Raw genomic sequence first — 18,066 nt, 5'->3', positions numbered from 1 at the left:
TAATGAATCTAAACTCAGGGGTTGTACCATCTGATAGGAACTATGTTAGCAATTCTCCAATTTTTAAGAAAGGGAAAAAAAGTGATCCGGGTAACTATAGGCCTGTTGGTTTGACATCTGTAGTGTGCAAGGTCTTGGAAAAAATTTTGAAGGAGAAAGTAGTTAAGGGCATTGAAGTCAATGGTAAATGGGACAAAATACAACATGGTTTTACAAAAGGTAGATCGTGCCAAACCAATCTGATCTCCTTCTTTGAGAAAGTAACAGATTTTTTTAGACAAAGGAAACACAGTGGATCTAATTTACCTAGCTTTCAGTAAGGTGTTTGATACCATGCCACATGGGGAATTATTAGTTTAATTGGAAAAGATGGGGATCAATAGGAAAATTGAAAGGTGGATAAGGAATTGGTTAAAGGAGAGACTACAACGCTCCTACTGAAAGGTGAGCTGTCAGGCTGGAGGGAGGTTACCAGTGGAGTTCCTCAAGGATCAGTTTTGGGACCAATCTTTTTATTACTGATCTCGGCACAAAAAGTGGGAGAGTGCTAATAAAGTTTGCAGATGATACAAAGCTGGGAGGTATTGCCAATTTAGAGGACAGGGATACCCTACAGGAGGATCTGGATGACCTTGTAAACTGGAGTAATAGTAATAGGATGAAATTTAATAGTGAGAAGTGTAATGATATGCATTTAGGCATTAACAACAAGAATTTTAGTTATAAGCTGGGGATGCATCAATTAGAAGTAACAGAGGAGGAGGAGGACCTTGGAGTATTGGTTGATCATAGGAGGACTATGAGCCGCCAATGTGATATGGCTGTGAAAAAAGCTAATGCGGTCTTGGGATGCATCAGGAGAAGTATTGCCGGTAGGGATAAGGAGGTGTTAGTACCGTTATACAAGGCACTGGTGAGACCTCACCTGGAATACTGTGTGCAGTTCTGGTCTCCCATGGTTAAGAAGGATGAATTCAAACTGGAACAGGTGCAGAGAAGGGCTACTAGGATGATCCGAGAAATGGAAAACCTGTCTTATGAAAGGAGACTCAAGGAGCTTGACTTGCTTAGCCTAACTAAAAGAAGGTAGAGATAGGATTGCTCTCTATAAATATATCAGAGGGATAAATACCGGAGAAGGAGAGGAATTATTTAAGCTCAGTACCAATGTGGACACAAGAACAAATGGATATAAACTGGCCACCAGGAAGTTTAGACTTGAAATTAGATGAAGGTTTCTAACCATCAGAGGAGTGAACTTTTGGAATAGCCTTCCAAGGGAAGCAGTGGGGGAAAAAGATCTATCTAGCTTTAAGATTAAACTTGGTAAGTTTATGGAGGAGATGGTATGATGGGATTACATGGTTTTGGTAATTAAATAGTCATGGTAAATAGGCCTAATGGCGTGTGATGGGATGTTGGATGGGGTGGGATCAGAGTTACCCAGGAAAGAATTTTCTGTAGTATCCGGCAGGTGAATCTTGCCCATATGCTCAGGGTTTAGCTGATCGCCATATCTGGGGTCGGGAAGGAATCTTCCTCTAGGGCAGATTGGAAGAGGCCCTGGAGGTTTTTTGCCTCTCTCTGTAGCGTGGGGCACGGGTCACTTGCTGGAGGATTCTCTGCTCCTTGAAGTCTTTAAACCACGATTTGAGGACTTCAATAGCTCAGACATAGGTGAGAGGCTTTTCACAGGAGTGGGTGAGTGAAATTCTGTGGCCTGCGTTGTGCAGGAGGTCAGACTAGATGATCATAATGGTCTCTTCTGACCTTAGTATCTATGAACCTTCCCACCAAGGGACCGGTATGAGATGCAGTGCACCGACACACACCCCTGGGGTCTGGAACATACCTCAGCCTGGCCCTTCTCAGTGCATCTCCAAAAGCAGGGAGGGGGAGATCGGAGATACTTCACCCTGGAGTTTGTAATGGGCCGTTTTAGACATTTAAGGCTCTAGGAAGACTGGACTCTCTCTGCTTAAATAATCTGAGACAAGGAGCAGATGGCTCTTCCCCCTAGATACCATCCTTGGAAGCCAAGTCCTTTATTACAGTGAGAAGTGGAGAGCTACCAACACCTCCACATGGAAATCCACTGCTGGCTTGAACACTGGAGAGTGGCTTGGTGCGTCAGATTAATTGGTCCCCATGGTCAACTCCAGCCAGGGGCAGCTCCTCTTGGAGCATCCCCCTCGGTGAACTAGAGCATTAGGCACATGTCCCAGCCTCTCAGAGCATTAAAGGGAGTTTCCTACTAGAGAACACGGTGACGAGATTAGCATCTATCCATTTGCTCTATTTGAAGCCACGGGCTAGGACTAGCCTCTGGCAACTCATGCCAGCTCTTGCAGAAGCCCTGCGGGATTCCGGGGACTCACTCACCTCAAGCTTAGGTTGTTCTGCAGGGCAAACTGGATTCCATTGACTATCTCAGGGAGCTCGGGCACCATAGCCAGCACGGTCACCCCAATAAAATACTGCCAAAGAGAGCAAGAGAGAGCCATCACAGAGCTAGCGAACTGCTCTGCTTCCTCCACAGCCACGCCAGGGCTGAAGAGAATTAGATAATCCATTGATGGACCCATCTTCCATGGCTACGAGCCAAGATGGGCAGGGATGCAAGCCCAGGCTCTGCGTGTCCTAAGCCAGTGGTTCTCCACCTTTCCAGACGACTGTTGCCCCACCACCCATGGCAGAAGCTAGAGCCCCACCGCCCGGGGCTGAAGCATGTAACTTAGCATGGGGGCCCTCTGTGGTGTGGGGCCCCAGGCAACTGCCCTGCTTGCCACCCCCTAAGGCTGGCCCTGCCCCTGCAACCCCCTCCCCCAAACCTGTCCCTTGACTCGCCTGGGGGTTGCGACCTCCCAGATTGAGAAACACTGATCTAGAGGAGTTGCTGTACCACCAGGTTGAGAGCTACTGTCCTAAGCCCCTGACTGCCAGAAGATGGATCACGGTTCTGTTCATTCCCTCTGGGGCACCTGGCACTGGCCACTGTCGGAAGACAGGACACTGGGCTACAGGGACCATTGGTCTGACCCAGTCTGGCCATTCTTATGATGAACTAGCCTCCCTAGTCTGACACAGAGCATTAGGTGCACTAGCTGCATTCAAACCCAGTCACGTGGCTAAACGGGGTCAACTCTCCCGTGACTGAGTGAGGCTTCCCCTTCAGAAGTTTGGGTGTCAGCAACCCAGGATTGCCTGCCTGTCAGGCAAGGGGCCAATGCAGGTGAGCAGAGACTGAACCTCATGGGGGCCTCAGGAAAGGGAGCTTGAAAACAACACAGTCCCGCTCTCAGCGGAGAGAGAACTTGCTGGTTAAGGACTGTGTTAGGCCAGGCTCTTCCTGCTAGTCACTAAGCGGCCCCAACTCCACACCTACCACATCAACAAGGTTACATGGCCCATCAGCTGAGCACCAGACAAGTCCTTTACCTGGGGCCATCGGGCTGGATTCCAAAGTAACATCATTCATAGTGACATCGGCATCCGGCCCTACAGCCTGCTCTGTGTGGGGGTGGCTCTGGGTTCTAGGCTTATCCCATGCATTCCAATCCAGGCTTTACGGGGCTACTCATCCACTCCACTGTGGTTCCCGGCAGGGTGGCTGCAGCACCACCGGCCCGTGGATCTGGGCAGGCCGAAGGCTCCTTACCTGAGACACAGTGGAGTTGGTGAGGATGGGGCTGATGTGCTCCGTGGCTAGGTCCGCGCAGGCGGACATGCACAGGGTGGAGAGCAGGAGAATGATCAGGGCCCTGCAGCGGGACCAGTGGACCACGGCGCTGTGATGGTGACCGGGCACTGAGGAAAGCAAGGAGGCATGTGAGCAGAGACAGATCCCCTAGGCACAGACCTGGGCTCAGCGATTGGGACAGGCCCCCCCATCTACCCATCCCCACTCAACTGGTGCAGCCTATCGACACTATTAGCTGTCCAATTATTCCCCTGGGTTAGTCCTTCCAGGGAAGGGGGAGATATTACCGCCCAAGCTTTGGGTCGACACAGTGTTGCTCCCCAGTGGTCTCCAGTCTGCCACCCAGGTCTGGGGGTTAGAGCCCCTGCATCTACCCACTGTGCTACTCAGGCACTTCCATGGCACTGCAGGGCAGGTTCCAGATACCAGGTCCCATCCCCGCCTTGTGCACAGAGCCAGCGGCAAGGCCAGGAATAGGACCCAGGAGTCCTGGCTCCCAGTCCCCTGCTCTGGACAGCAGAGAGCACAGAATCCATCTACCGTTCTCCCGTCTTTTCTGTAGTGGGCCAGAGGAAAGGTCAGCCCAGCGCTCTGGGCCGGCCGCGGTGGGGACTTACTGTGGCAGTCGCTGATGTGAATGTCGTAGATGTGCGAGTGAGTCTTCAGGGTGAAGAAGAGGCCGATGAGGTAGGCGGCAGGAAGCACGAGGGACACCGTGTACACCAGGGGCCTGCAACACACCAGAGCTGCAGGGAGCTGGAAGGAGAACCCCCCCCCCATTTCCCCTCTCCCACCAACTCCTGGGAATTCACCTCTGGCTCTTCCCCGGGGGGGGACAGGGAGGAGGGGTTTGCTGCCTTTGGTCAGACTGGTTTCGGTCACTCTACAATGACTGGGGGCGGGGGTGAGACGGGTGCTACTGTCTGTCCCCCCTCCCCGGGCTCAAGGTGCTCAATCCTCAGGGCTCTGGCAGCATCCAAAGCCAGCTGGCTGCTAGAGCCCCCTCCCCGCTTCTCTCCGCTAACCCTCTGGGTGCCCGGTCTTGCTTTCGCAGGCATCCGAGGGGATGCAGCAGCTTGGGGGGGGAGGGGCAGGGGGGAGAGATATAGCTCATCTCACACAAGTGGCCCCCAGGGGAGCTAAGCCCACCCTCCCTGGCCAGGAGCCCTGCTCTCTGAAGCAACTTGCTGGAGAAAGCCAGGGTCAGAGTGGCAAGTGCGCTACACAAAGGAGCTGGCAGAGCAAGCAGTGGCCAGTGAGGAGGGAGACCTAGGAAGGATTAACCCTTCCTCACCCACATGGGATTTGAGTGCCCTAGAACAGAGCACCCCCCCCTCCCCCGCGAGTACTAGCCGATGGGAATCAGATGTGGCCATTACATTAACATCTCCATGCTGCACTGGGTCATCCTGCTCTAGCATCAAAGGAGCTGCAGAGATAAACGGGCCCTGTTGTGTCCATGGCTGATGGGACTTCGGGGGGGGGGGAGGCGTCAGCTAAGAAGAGAGCAGCACGTGTTCCCCAGACACTGGTGACAGTCATCTCAACCCACCCACCCCCCGGAGACAGGTATTAGGCCCATTTTACAGGTGATGAGACTGAGGCCACATGGCTAAGCCAGTGGCAGAGCCCAGATCAGCCCCTGCTCCCATAGAGCAAGCTGGCTTGGCCCTCCAGGCAAGGCACCGAGAAAAGCATGAAAGCAAGGCAGCTTGGAAGGTGCTTGGGCAGCCCATTAGGGATCATCACAGCTCTCATGTGCTTCTTTAGTGGGGCCAGGGCTGACCCATTACGTCCAAGCAACAGGACAGACCGTGAGGCACTTACTGGACATGTTTGTAGTACAAGGTGCCATTGTTCTCCATCTGAAAAACAAGAACCACAGGATAGTTTGGTTGATTCTCCTCTCACGTGCTCAGCGTAGGATGGTTTATGAATGGTGAGATGATACACTGAAGCCATGATCTCCACACTCACCCCCGTCTCCCTCCCCACAGATGCTAGCGAACAGCAGTTTGTTCGTCAGACTGGAGCAGAGCCCCACGCAGTGACCAGGAGAAATGAAGGTGACTTACCTGTAACTGGAATTCAACTGACTCTGCATATTCCCCACTAACGGGAAAGACTCCGGTACTGCTGAAACTAACTTGGAGACGGGAACAGAGTCCTAGCTGAACAAAGACTGAAGCAGTGCCTCGCCAAACCCTGCATCCATTAGCAGCCAAATCCAGAGCCTAGTGCTGGCTGGAAGCGTGCACCGAAATCCAGACTGCAGATCTCAGCAACTAGTGCTTGTCTCAGCTGAGTGAAGGAAGCAGCCTCAGTGCGAGTGGAATCTGTGCAATTGAAGCAGGGACAGGAACTTTTGCTGGCGTGTAATACTCAGCAGTCCCCTGGGAAGAAAGTGTACGCCCTATGTTGTTCTTAGCATATGAAAAACAAAAACAATCTTGAGGTTTTATGAAGACTTAGTTCTGTCCGAATAACAGGCGAGAGCCCTTTTAGCATCCAATGTATGGAGGACAGATTCTCCTTACAATGGGGCTTGGTTGTGGGCAGTGGAAGTGAAATAAAACGGACTGATTTAATCGGAGGGGGAAGAAATCTGATGTCACCTTTGCTAAGAACAGGATCAGGTCTAAGGATTGCTTTGTCCTTGTGAAAGGTGGATCAGCTATGCGTGCGTGCAGTTCACTCATTCTCCTGGTGCCTTGAGATAGTTAAAAATGATGAAAAACCACTCAGCCAATGGTTTGATCAGAGATTTTATCAATGTGGTCAAAACCAAACTGAAGTCTCAAGAGGGCAGGGTCTCTAACAGAACAATACACATTTGATATAAATCTCAAACTTTTTAACCAAAACATGAACAAACAGCTGTCTACAGTCAACTAAGTAGGATACATGGAGTTAGCTGCCAAATGGACCTTTAAATTATGAGATATGCAACCCCGATTTTTTTTCTTTTCAAAAGACATTCAGCATTCCAGAACACAAGAAATGAAGACAGATCTAGGAGAATCAGACTTCCTCTGCACCCAGGCCTGAAACCTGGACCACTGTAGATGGCAGCAATTTCTGGTGGACCATTTTTTAGAGTTAACTAGTATGTCCTGCACAGATGAACACCAGTGCAGATTGCAGGGCCAGGTGAAAAATCCTGCTCCCCTCTTGGGACAGGAGACCGAGGGAGGTGCAGCACGACTGCCAGATAGCTGAAGGAGATTGGTAAACTACTGCCAAGGAGGCCAAGCCAGTGCAAGGAGGATCATCCTGGCCGTGTCCTGACTTATCTTCTGCATCAAGGGAAGCAGAGGAAAGGCATACATCAGACACCTCTTCCAGTGCAGCAGGAGAGCATCTGACAGAGAGATGTCCCTGCCTGGTCTGGAACAAATGACGACACTGTTGAACCTTGCTGTGAACAGGTCCACAAACACCTGGAAGATAAGGTCTCTGAGGCAATCTGCATTTGTTCTCCCCAGCCAGATATAGGGCTGAAGGACAAATGTTGAGGCAGAAACACCTCTGCGCACAAGGGGGTGGAATGAGCACCCCCTGCTTGCTGAGATAGTACACTGTCAATGTAACACCCATTACTGCCTGCACAGCCTTCCCTTGTAGATGAAGAACACTGAGCCAGATGAACCGCTCTTAGTTCCAGTACGCCGATATGCAACGTTCTTTCAAGACGACCAGGACCCCCAAATTGTTAAGTGTCCCCCCACCCCCCGACTCCAGCTGCATCAATAGTCAACGTCTGGGGTGGACCCAGAGAACGGAACTGCACACCCTTGAGTGTGTTTGTCCTGTTTTTTCACTATGAGGGTGGTGAAACACTGGAATGCGTTACCTAGGGAGGTGGTAGAATCTCCTTCCTTAGAGGTTTTTAAGGTCAGGCTTGACAAAGCCCTGGCTGGGATGATTTAACTGGGAATTGGTCCTGCTTCGAGCAGGGGGTTGGACTAGATGACCTTCTGGGGTCCCTTCCAACCCGGATATTCTATGGTCGGCCACCAGTCTAGCAAGACCACGACATTCCAAGGCATGGTGATCCACTGAAGACTGTTCTGACTTGAACTGAGGTCGGGGACATCAAGTGCTGAATAGGTCTCATTCTCAGGTAGTCAAATGGAGTCCTGTGGGTAGTGGCTACCCTAAACCCCCATGAGACCCAGGAAGAACTTTATGCTCCGTGTAGGGCAACTTTGAATCTTTGATAGACATTTTTCAGAATGAAACAGTCGGTCCTCAGAAAAGCTCTCCCTTCTACGGAGTCGAGTATGGCACCCATAAAAGAAATCCTGTGTGTAAGACAGAGGATAGTCTTTGGGAGGTTGAGGAAAAATCTTAGGTCTAAAGAACAAGAACTGCTTGTGGTGATTATGTGGCTCAATGGGCGCACAGCAGCCAAATCGATAGTCAACTGTCCAGGTAAAAGTAAACAAAAAATACCCTGATTCCTCAGATGTGCTATCACCACAGACAGGCATTTTGCCAATTCCCCTAGGTGCTGTGGAAAGGCCAAATGAGAGCACCCTGTACTGGAAATGGTGCCCAGACACCACAAAATGGAACACACTTCCAATAGCTTTGTCAAATCATGATTGGAAATATGCATCCTTTAGACAGAGTCACAAGCCAATCCGGGACCAGCAGTGAAGGGATTATGGAGTCCAGTCAGCATACGGAACCAAAAGCTTCCAGATGCTCTTAAAATTGGGAATCGGCCCAAATCACCAAATCTCTTCCTTTTGCACCAGCAAGATAAGCCAGAGTAAAACCTTGACCCCTCTCTAGTAAGTGAGAGCCTCCTTGACAACTCCTACTAGAAGCAACATCTCCACACTTGCGAGAAGGATTGCCTAGTGAAAGAGTTCCCTGGAGAGGGATGGGGAGGGGGAGTTGGGAGGAGGCAGTCTTTCCAGTTGTATGGCATAGCCCTTTTCCATGATCTCCAAGACCTGTTGATCTGATATAACCTGCTTCCATGTGTTGATGAAGTGGGCTAGCCTGCCTCCAAAGGAAAGGGTAGAAGAGTGCTGGTTGGTTGGTTCTTGACTCTCAAAGGTCTCACCAAAACAGAGGGTGGACTTGTCTGGGATGAGGATGCAGGCAGTTTAGATTTGGAACCTTGTTTGAAAGGCCTCTTTCCAGAATGGCTCTGTGAGGCTGCACCTTGTTGACGTGTGACTGGATGACCGAAGGTTGGGGTAATGCTGCCGCCTCCGATACTGGCAAGAGGACTGGAGGGCCTCCTTTGAGTAGATGGCATCGACCCCAAAGATTGAGTTGTTGATCTTATCTCTTTTAGTTTTACCAATGGTCTTTTCACGGAAGAGACTCTCCACTCCAAGACGACGCTCTCCCAGCTGACTTCGAGCATCCATAGCTAGGATGGAGGATCAAAGCAACGCACGTTCCTGATGGTCACACCTGATGCCAACGCTCTGACATCAGAGTCCAAAGCACTGAAGGAAGCCCTGAGGGAGTGTCTAGCTACTTTCTGACCCTTCAATAAGATGGCATCTACTGGCTGTGTCTGGTCATCAGGCAAGACCTGGAGAAAAAGCAACACTCCCCCGCTCTGTCCCCCATTGATGGGATTGGTAATGGGCCAGGACTGCCAGATAATTTGCCACCCTAACACGGAGGGAAAAGGAGGAGGGCATCTTTCTCCCCTTCCCCCACTGGAGTGGAGTGTAACTGTCCAGACCCCCTGTTGCTGGCAGCAGCCAGCATCAATGAATTCGGCACAAAGCAGGTATGGAAGGAAGATTCCCTTCAGAAGGAATCTGGTATAGTTCATTAGAGATGGGTTGTCAGTGGGCCCCGCAGAGGTGGCTGGCCCTCACAACTCATCCAGGACAGGAAGAGATATCCTACTCTTCGCAGTGGCACTGAGGACGTAAGATACTGAGAAGTCTCTTCCTCCAGTACTGCAGGGAGATTTGAATGGACACCATGGGATTCCCTAAGTCATAGAAATGCACAGTATCCCCAGAAGGAGAAAAGCCTGATGCCACCCCTGCATTGGTCGAGTGATAGGTACAGCTTCACCATCAGGTCCTAAAAGCTCCTGTCCAAAGAGAGCAGCTCTTTCTTCATCCTCCTCAGACAGAGAGTCCCTGGTCTCTCTGTAGTGTCAATGGAACTGGGGGAGCAGGATCGGAGGATCCCTGGGCTTAAAGATTTCTTTGCAGATGAAGTGTTCCCTCTCCATCCATGCGGAGGATAAATTGGAGAGGACCTGAGGTGGTCCCTCACTAAGGCCCCAGGACTGCCAGGTCTCCCCTACTACTGGGTGTCAGGAACATGCCAATAGGGGGCAGACCAAAAGGGTGGTCAGAATCTCACTGCAGGTCAGTTCTTCCTCTATACTCCTCCTGGAGAGGGTCCAGACCTGGACCCGAGAAAGTATACCAAGGATAGTAACCGATGCAGAGGGAGGAATGGGGATTCTGCTCTTTGCGGAGGCCCTGTAGGAAGCCTAAGAGCCAGCGGGATCTGGTCTCTTCTTCCTAGGAAGTGATGAAGAGGACAATCCTGGAACCAAGGAAACATGCCTCCTTTTAGGAGCTGTGCGCCTTGCACCAGGATCCAAGGCATGCACCCGAGCAGAGAGAGACAGAAGTGGCCAGAACTGGAAACGACCGCAAATCCCAAAGTTTGGCCACCATTGGATCCGATGACCCGTGTGAGCTCCTCTCTTTAGTTACTGAAGCTGGAAGTGGAACAAGTTCCTGCTTCGGAACTGTTGTGGCCTTAAAGAAAGAAAAAAAAATCGGATGGATCTGCTAGCATTTCTGGTTCCCACGAATCAGAACTCGTGCTGGCGGTCTTGCGTCTACGCTGCTTTTTCCTCGGTCTCAGCTGATGCTGCAGCGACGGTGCTGAAGGCCCTAATTCAGAGGCACTGCTTACATGTGTCTTCCAGGCAACTGCAGGACCAGGGGCTCTTCCAGCCGCAGGGGCTGCGTCGGGGTTGGACTGCCGTGAGGCATGAGGTACAGCACCAGCCAGGGCAGCTGAACTGGTCCTCAACCTGTCTTCCGGAACCGGACCAGTGGGAACCAACCACCCAGCCCTCAGTTAAGCCACACGATGCCTTGGGGCTTGACTGAGGGCTGCCGGAACTGAGTCCGGCCCAGACAGGGGCTGTGGCTTCTTGGAACCCTTCAGCTGACTGGAAGCAGAGGCGGCCACCAGGATAGAGGCTGAACGTTTAGACCTTGGAGCCGGAGTCTGAACGGATGCAGAGGGGCTAGTGTTGAGGGCTTCCTGAAGCAGGGAGTTGCAGATGAATCTCCATCCTGGCAGGCACCCCCTATATTGTCCTCAGTACATCGGGGATGCTGAGGGGAGAGGCGGGCATGAGAGCTCTAGCTGCCACGGCTGGACGAGGGTTCTGCTGCAAGACGCGCAGTACCTGTAAGTGGGAACGTGCCTTGCCACTTGAACACCGCCTCCTGCTCAGAGCTGTGCCCAGTGGGTATCCAGTCACCCCTGCTCAGACATGAACCCCTGGAAGGCCCATAACACTAGTGCAGCTAAGGGACAGCAAACTGGAGTCTGCTCCTCGTGCAGCAGAGTTTAGTTCTCTTCCGGTCAGTTTTACCTGTACAACCCTGCTGAAGACAATGGGGCTGCACAGGAATCTGAGGAACTCTTGTGATCCTCAGACCCTCTTTCTGGAGACTGGGCACAAGATGGCAATAGCATGCGAGCAGAGAGTCAAGCTGGGTTGAGTTTGCAGTTACCAAAAGGACTGTTCTCCCCTAAGTTAGCAGGGTAGGCTGGAGAGACTGATCTGGAACCTCACAGTGACTTTAGAGTCTTACAGAAGACTTTTAGCTCCCCATATGCCTAGTGGAAGAGGAAGCAAGGAGTCTGGGTGCGTGCAGTGGAGAGAAAAGTGATCAGATTAATAAGAGACCTCCCCATTCCATGTGATCTCAGTCTATTCTCTCCTCAGCAGCCTCACCCCAGGCCCGGTGCAGGATGCAAGCGAGGAATTAGGAACGCCAACTCCCAGAAGCTAAGAATTGGACCAACCTGCTCTGTAACTCTGGCTGGCACACCAGAGTGTTTGAGTCCTGAAGGCGCACACAGAAAACCCTCCGCACGCAGCTCAGTCCTCAGTGGTTAGTTACCACCAAGCACAGGAAAGTCTGTCGGGGTGACCACCAATGCACCCCAAGGAGCTGGCCTGTAAAGATGCAGATCTCAGGGATGCCTCCACCCCAGAGGTGGCTGCATTTCAGTGTACAGGACCAGTAGTTTTGTACAGCATTTGTGCTGTCCAGAAAAGCAAGGCCCTTCTCTTCTTCTTGAGCAGCTGCCTGCTGATCATGAGTGCAAGTTTTGCTAGTTACTTGAATTCAGAACATCCTGTACACCAGGCATCACAGAATGTCCCAGTCTAGCAAGGGACACCTTACCCCTGACTGGGTCTTTCCTGTTCCCAACCCAACCTGGAAGCCCCTGTAATGCAGGAACACCCATTTTGCAGCAGCCACCAATCTCACCTGGAGGATTCACAGATCAACAAGGGCCAGACTTCTCTGCTAGATACACCCTGCCCCCATCAAGGGGGCAGACGCTGCTAGGCAGCCATGGGCACTGCAAGCTTGAAGAGGCCAGTGATCAGGCAGCAAATCCCCTGCATGGCTGGGCAGAGGTATCTGCAGGTCAACAGGCCCTGTACAAGAGCTAATACACTGACTTAGGTGCCCAGGTTTCCACCTACCAAGTCAAAGTGGCAATTCTGGCAGAGGTAGTGTCCCGCTGGACTCTGGGTAATGTTCTGGCATTCACCACAGACCAGCCTCCCATAGACTTTGGAGAACAGCGTTGGAGCAAACACGCCTGTCAGGGGAAAGAAAAGGGGATTGGAATGGATCCGGGAGAGGGGGTGGGGTCACATGACACCTTCGGCTAACGCTGGCAACAAGGCCCAGGGCAAGAGGAAAAGGATCCAAGAGAGACATCACGCTTCCACTGGGAAGCTGATCAAGACTTTGGCCACAGAGACTGAACGAGCTGCAGAGCAGAATCCCACTCTGCTGTGGGCCAAATAAGTGCTGATTCTCCTCTCCAGCAGCTGGCTAAGAGGAATTCCCATCTATCTCCCTTCATCTGGGCCATACCTAGGAGATGGGCCATTAGGGAATAAAAGTCCCTTTAATAGGCTGTTCCCAACCCACCAGGGAGCCCAAGAACACACATCCTCTGTCCAAGGAACAGTACACACTTTCCCCACACTGCCCTGCCAGTGTGCTCTGACCAATACCTACGGCCCCACTCTCTGCACAGGAGTAGAGTTTGTGTCTATTCAATCCCTGGCTTTTTGATAAAAAGCAACACATTCTGACTGCATGGCCACTCTGATGTGGACACCTGCCCGCTCCCAGGACTTAGGCAGAGCCAAACCCATTTTAGGTCAGCCAGCCTGATGGAAGTAACAGCCCTAGGAGTCCAGGTGTCCAGTACCCAGGGGAGGTAAGAGGGGCAGTACATTCTGCTCAGGGCACCCCACCTCTAGCTCTAGGAGCTGCATTATGCACAGAAGGTTGTCCCACCCAGCTCCCTGGAACTGTGCGAACCTCCCTGCAATGATGGGCCGCAGCATTTTGTGAGCAGTGTGTAACTCCAGACACTGTCCCAGATTTGCCATAGGCGCTGCCAATTGAAGGGATAGAGCGGAGATGGATCTCCGCAAAAAACCCGCCTGAAACAAGGTCATAACCCCCAGGGGATGTGCACAGGGTACATTTATCCCCCAAGGCTGAAGCCCTGCAGCAGAGCTAGGCTTCACTGGAGAGGCCTCGAGATCGGAAGATGGGGACAGGCCGTAACAGCCAAGCCCTGCACAACAGCATGGTCAGTGGATGCGGCCAATACATTCAGGTTAGGAGACGGTGCATTGCGGTCTCATTCCTGGACCCAGGGCTTCAGCACTTGGTCAATTTCTTGCTTACCTCCCACGGAGAGGAAGAGCAGGGCAGAGCTGACGCCTGCCGATCTGCTGTTAAACCTCTGCTCCTGGTGGCGGATGCCTCCAATCACCATGCACAAGCCCTTGAAAGGAACAGAGGACATTCTGTTATCATCCCGAGCCATTGGGCCACCTCACCTGGAGTGCATTTCATTGCAGCCCAGCTAGCAAGGTAACCCTTCCCCCCACTCAGTTGTGTTTCCCACAATCACTTGCACGAGAAGCGGCTTCGAAGAGGAAAGAGGTCGGCCGGGGCGAGTCTGAACGGAGCGCTTGAGAAGAAAGCTGCCCGCTCCCAGGGCCCGGATCGACAGCGGAGCCTGGAGCACAGCTCCAGACCACGAGCCTCAGGCCAGACTCACCGGCACAAGGAGGACACAGCCCAGCAGGGTCCCCGTCAGGGCCGACTTCACAATCTCCTCGTAACACTTGTTCCCTTCCCGGGAGCCCTTGATCAGCGCCGTGATGTAGAAGGTCAGCTCTATGATGGAGCCAAAGGAGGCGTTCACCACAGCCCCCACCGCGAAGTTACTCTGAGCTGAAATACTAAGTCACACGAAGGCAGGGGGGTTAGCTAGCAGAGGGAGGCTCGAGACAGACCCTGGGTGGAAACAGTCGGATGGATCATTCAACATGAACAGCAGAATTCTGGCTACTGGTGCAACCTTCTATGTTGGAGCCACATAGCTCCCAACCCTCACAAAGGGTCTTTTTTTAGGGCAAGATTGCTTGTTTTAGGGAGGGTGCCGTCCTCCTCTGTCCACCAAATCTCTCCACCAGCAGGGCTGCAGTTACGCCCCTTTGTGCTGCACTCAAGCTAAACGGAGCAGCACTGAAGTGGAAACCCGAGGATCAGCCAAGAGCTGCTGGAAGTGGGGTCCCTTCTGCAGGCAGCGCTTGGAGTCAATGCCTCAGTCCAGTGCTAGGGGGCTGGACAGCTTAGCATCATCTCGGCAGGCCTTTCCATCGGGGGTACTGCCCGTGGCCTCCCTTTCTAGGGCGGCCTGCAGGGTTAGTGTAGGAGCAGGGGCAGATTAGGGTGTTAGGGGCCCCTCCCCTCCTGCAATCCCCCTGCTCTGCCCAGTGCTCCAGCCGGGGCTTGCCCTGCTCCGCCTAGCTGGAGTGCTGGGCAGTGGGGTGGAGCGTGACAAGCCCCCACACCCCAACTGGAGAGGGTCTGGGCAGAGGGTGCCCATTTTTCCAGAGCCCCCAGGCCTGGGCCCCATTGGCCCAGTGGCCAATCTGCCATTGCATTGGGGGGCTGCATATTCCACCCCAGAGACAGCAGGGGCGGTGCCTGGATACAGAGCGATGAGCCAGCTACGCACAGGGACACTCCACCAGGAGTCCAAGAATCCCACTGGAAGTTCATGCCTTCAGCTGGATTGCACAGCGCCTATTGAAGGACTGATCTGCCCAAGCAGCAGCCAGGACTCCTCCCAGCAAGGAGGGGTGAGATGGGAGGGGACGAGAGTCCTGTTGTGCCCTGTTACGCCGCTCACTGGCGAGACGTCATGATGTAGCTTCGGAACGGGACTGGAAATTAACACAAGGGATTGCCCCCTGCCTGGAGAAGGCACGGCCTCACCTGGCAATGGCCATGCCGATGTAGTACGAGAGGGGCATGATGGAGAGCAGCGAGAGGGTGAACTTCACAGCAGAGCTGGTGAAATAGTTGTGGCTGTCGACGTAGCCCAGAACCAGCGTCACGATCACAAGCGGCAGCAGGTCTGCGTTGCGGCCAGTCAAGGGGCACTTCCAGGCAATGTTGTGGCTCCCGTCACGAGTACCAGAGCGCCTCGCCTGGGGATGTGCGTAGCCTCCACGCCCCAGGAGGGAGGTTTTGCAGAGGTTAAATAACCTGAACAGGGGAGTCCATGTATATGGACTGAACCCAGATCTCCCAACTCACAGGCTTGGTCCTCAGCCACGAAGCCAACACTCACTTTTCCCCTACTACCTGGCCATGCCTCATGGTCAGAGAGCCCAAGAGTCTGCTGAGCACATGGTACGCCGCTCGCACCTCTGCCAGCCTCCATCCGAGGCAGGGTCCTTCTCCCCCTACCCTGTACTAGCCATGCCAGCTGCTCTGAGCCAGCTGAAGGATTGCCTTGAGCGGATCAGGGATCTGCAGAGAACACCAGGCAGCCGAGAGGCTGCACCCACACCTCTGTAGGAGGTTCCTGTATGTTCAGTGTCTCCATATCCCTTCTCCGCCCCAGGGGAGCCCTGGGCTGCCTGACACGCACTACCCAGCAACACCGGCATTTCCCCAGTGCTGGCCCCGGAGCCAGGCGTCCGTCTGAAGGATACTGACGGCGAAGACGTTGATCCCGTCCACGGCGTATTTGTAGTAATAGGCATTAACGGCCCGGTAGCAGCACAGAACCACTTCGGCTTCCAGCGGCACCTCTGTCTGCGGGGTCAGAGAGCCCAGGCGTTAGGTGGCTTCTAATTCGCAGCAAACCTCACTGTTCTCGGCAGCGCTGGGAGAGACGTCTCCAGCTGAGGTTGCCTAAAACTTCCCATTTCCTGGTGTCCCCCAAGGAGGGGAGGATTGTTTGGACAAGGGGAAATGGCCAAGGATTCCCTGGGCTCAGGAGGCTCTCCCCTGCCCTCCTTTGTGGGATGGAGGCACCTTTAACGAGGGTCTTATCAGAGCCACTCTACTGTGCCAGCCAGAGCTCTGGAGCAGGCTGGTCTGGAGCCCTGTGCTAGTCATGTCGACCGGCTTAGCCCTGCGCTCACCTGCACTGGTGTCAGGAAAGGGATATTGGGGGTGGCTTGAACCCAGCCATCCTCCAGGTTGCCCTGCTGGCTGCTTCCCCCCCTGGCCAGCCTAGCTCTGCATGAGAAGCAGCCAACCCGCCCAGCCCTTCTGCAGCTGCTCGGCCTGCTCCTATGTCCAGGAGATTGGGAAGCATGGCACTGAGCCAAGATGAACTCTCCTCCCATGCAGATGGTGCTGGGATGAGGAGAGCAGTCTCTCCAAAGTCTTCCCAGTCCAAACACCATCCCCCCCATACAGGGATGGGAGAGGTTAGCAAGTAACGGGCCACTCTCTAGATGCCAGGCACCCCCCTGCCCTCCCAAGGGGCGAGCTGGAAACACGTTCCAGTCACTGCGGAACCAACCTTCCTCATCCTCTGGACGTGCACGTGCTCCGGGGGCAGGAGCAGGACTTTGGTGACGGTCCGAGCGTTCATCTTGGCAACGGGGATGATGAACACAAAGAGCCAGGCGATGAAACAGACCAGGCCATGGGCAAGTGCGAGGACTGGGTAGCCCAGCAAGAGCCAGATATACGTGTTCACACGCCGCTGGTGGGAAGAGCGAAGCAAGGGCTGCGTGAGTGGCCACGGGCAATGCACTTCCAATCAGGAGCCATCGGGGCTCCCCAGCTGTTACTCGGATCTGCTGGGACATCAGCGCAGACCATTACGCCCATGCTTTGGTTATAGGGACCATACAACTGGAGGAGACCTACTCGGATCCTGTTTCTCCATCTCTTGGCCCAGGGAGTATCGGGGGCAGGGATTCAGAAGCCAGAGAAGTTTCCCTGCTGGTTCTTTCCCATTCCGAGAGGGTATTCAGAGTGCCACAGGACTGCACTGATACAGACCCAGCAGCGTGAGCCAAGCCACAGCTGATCCAGAGTAGGAAGGGCCATGTCTAACTCCCATCCAGGGGTGGGGTGGGGGGCATTTAGACGAGGAAGGGGAACCCAGCTCCTTCTGGCCTCTCTGCTGCGGGAGTCAGGTGCAGGCACCTACTGGGCTGATAGCTGGGGAGAGGCCTTACAACTTGAAGTCACAGCTGAGCTGGTGCGTGCCAGTTTGTAGCAGCCATCCCCTGAGCTGTCCATGCCAACAGCACAGGGAGCAGCTCGGGATGGAGCATCTCCGACTCCTCCCTCCGCCCCGGGCAAAGGGCCTTACCCAGTGCGTGGCATCAGCACGGCTGCCAGACTCCTGTGGAGTGCCGGGCGCCAGGTCATGGCGGATGAGGAGGGGGGTGCTCTCTTTCGCCTCGTTCGCCTCCGAGATGACTTCACATTTGTTGAACTTGATGCTGCACTTTCGAGAGTACGTTCTGGTCTAGGAGACGGGAGAGCAGGTCTTCAGAGAGGGGCAGAGATTTGGGGGTGGGGGAGAGTACTGGAGGGGACATCAAAGGAAACCAAGAGGCAGAGAGGATTCAGCCATGAGTAAAGCAGCTTTCCTCTCCCGCAGAGGCTGGTACTGGAGGCCGAGGCTCAGGGCCTGCTCCAGCTCCCTTTGCCAATTTTACATTTGTTCTCTGCAGGTCATGTGATTGCTGCTCCATGCTGGGTCAGGGCCCTGCGTTAGAGGCAGAGAACTGCACCTTC

General features: G+C 53.6%; 1 protein-coding gene across 1 annotated transcript in view; it reads right to left on the bottom strand.

Moving 5' to 3' along the window:
• The window catches only part of LOC311523426 (uncharacterized protein), a 44,854-nt gene that overhangs the window by 4,979 nt on the left and 21,809 nt on the right, over positions 1-18,066 (bottom strand). The window contains exons 7-17 of the mRNA XM_084633393.1: positions 17,636-17,794; positions 16,832-17,017; positions 16,011-16,113; positions 15,286-15,427; positions 14,060-14,243; positions 13,681-13,780; positions 12,450-12,568; positions 5,528-5,565; positions 4,318-4,430; positions 3,659-3,807; positions 2,383-2,477 (exon numbers count right to left, since the gene is read on the bottom strand). Of these exons, the coding sequence (XP_084489519.1) occupies positions 2,383-2,477; positions 3,659-3,807; positions 4,318-4,430; positions 5,528-5,565; positions 12,450-12,568; positions 13,681-13,780; positions 14,060-14,243; positions 15,286-15,427; positions 16,011-16,113; positions 16,832-17,017; positions 17,636-17,794 (1,388 nt within the window). The remainder of the gene's footprint in view (positions 1-2,382; positions 2,478-3,658; positions 3,808-4,317; positions 4,431-5,527; positions 5,566-12,449; positions 12,569-13,680; positions 13,781-14,059; positions 14,244-15,285; positions 15,428-16,010; positions 16,114-16,831; positions 17,018-17,635; positions 17,795-18,066) is intronic.

The sequence above is a fragment of the Lepidochelys olivacea genome (genome assembly GCF_965140295.1).
Source record: "Lepidochelys olivacea isolate rLepOli2 genome assembly, chromosome: 1".
In the NCBI taxonomy this organism is placed as follows: domain Eukaryota; kingdom Metazoa; phylum Chordata; order Testudines; family Cheloniidae; genus Lepidochelys; species Lepidochelys olivacea.
Note: the sequence above shows the minus strand (reverse complement) of the source record. Positions and strands in the feature narration are given on the sequence as shown.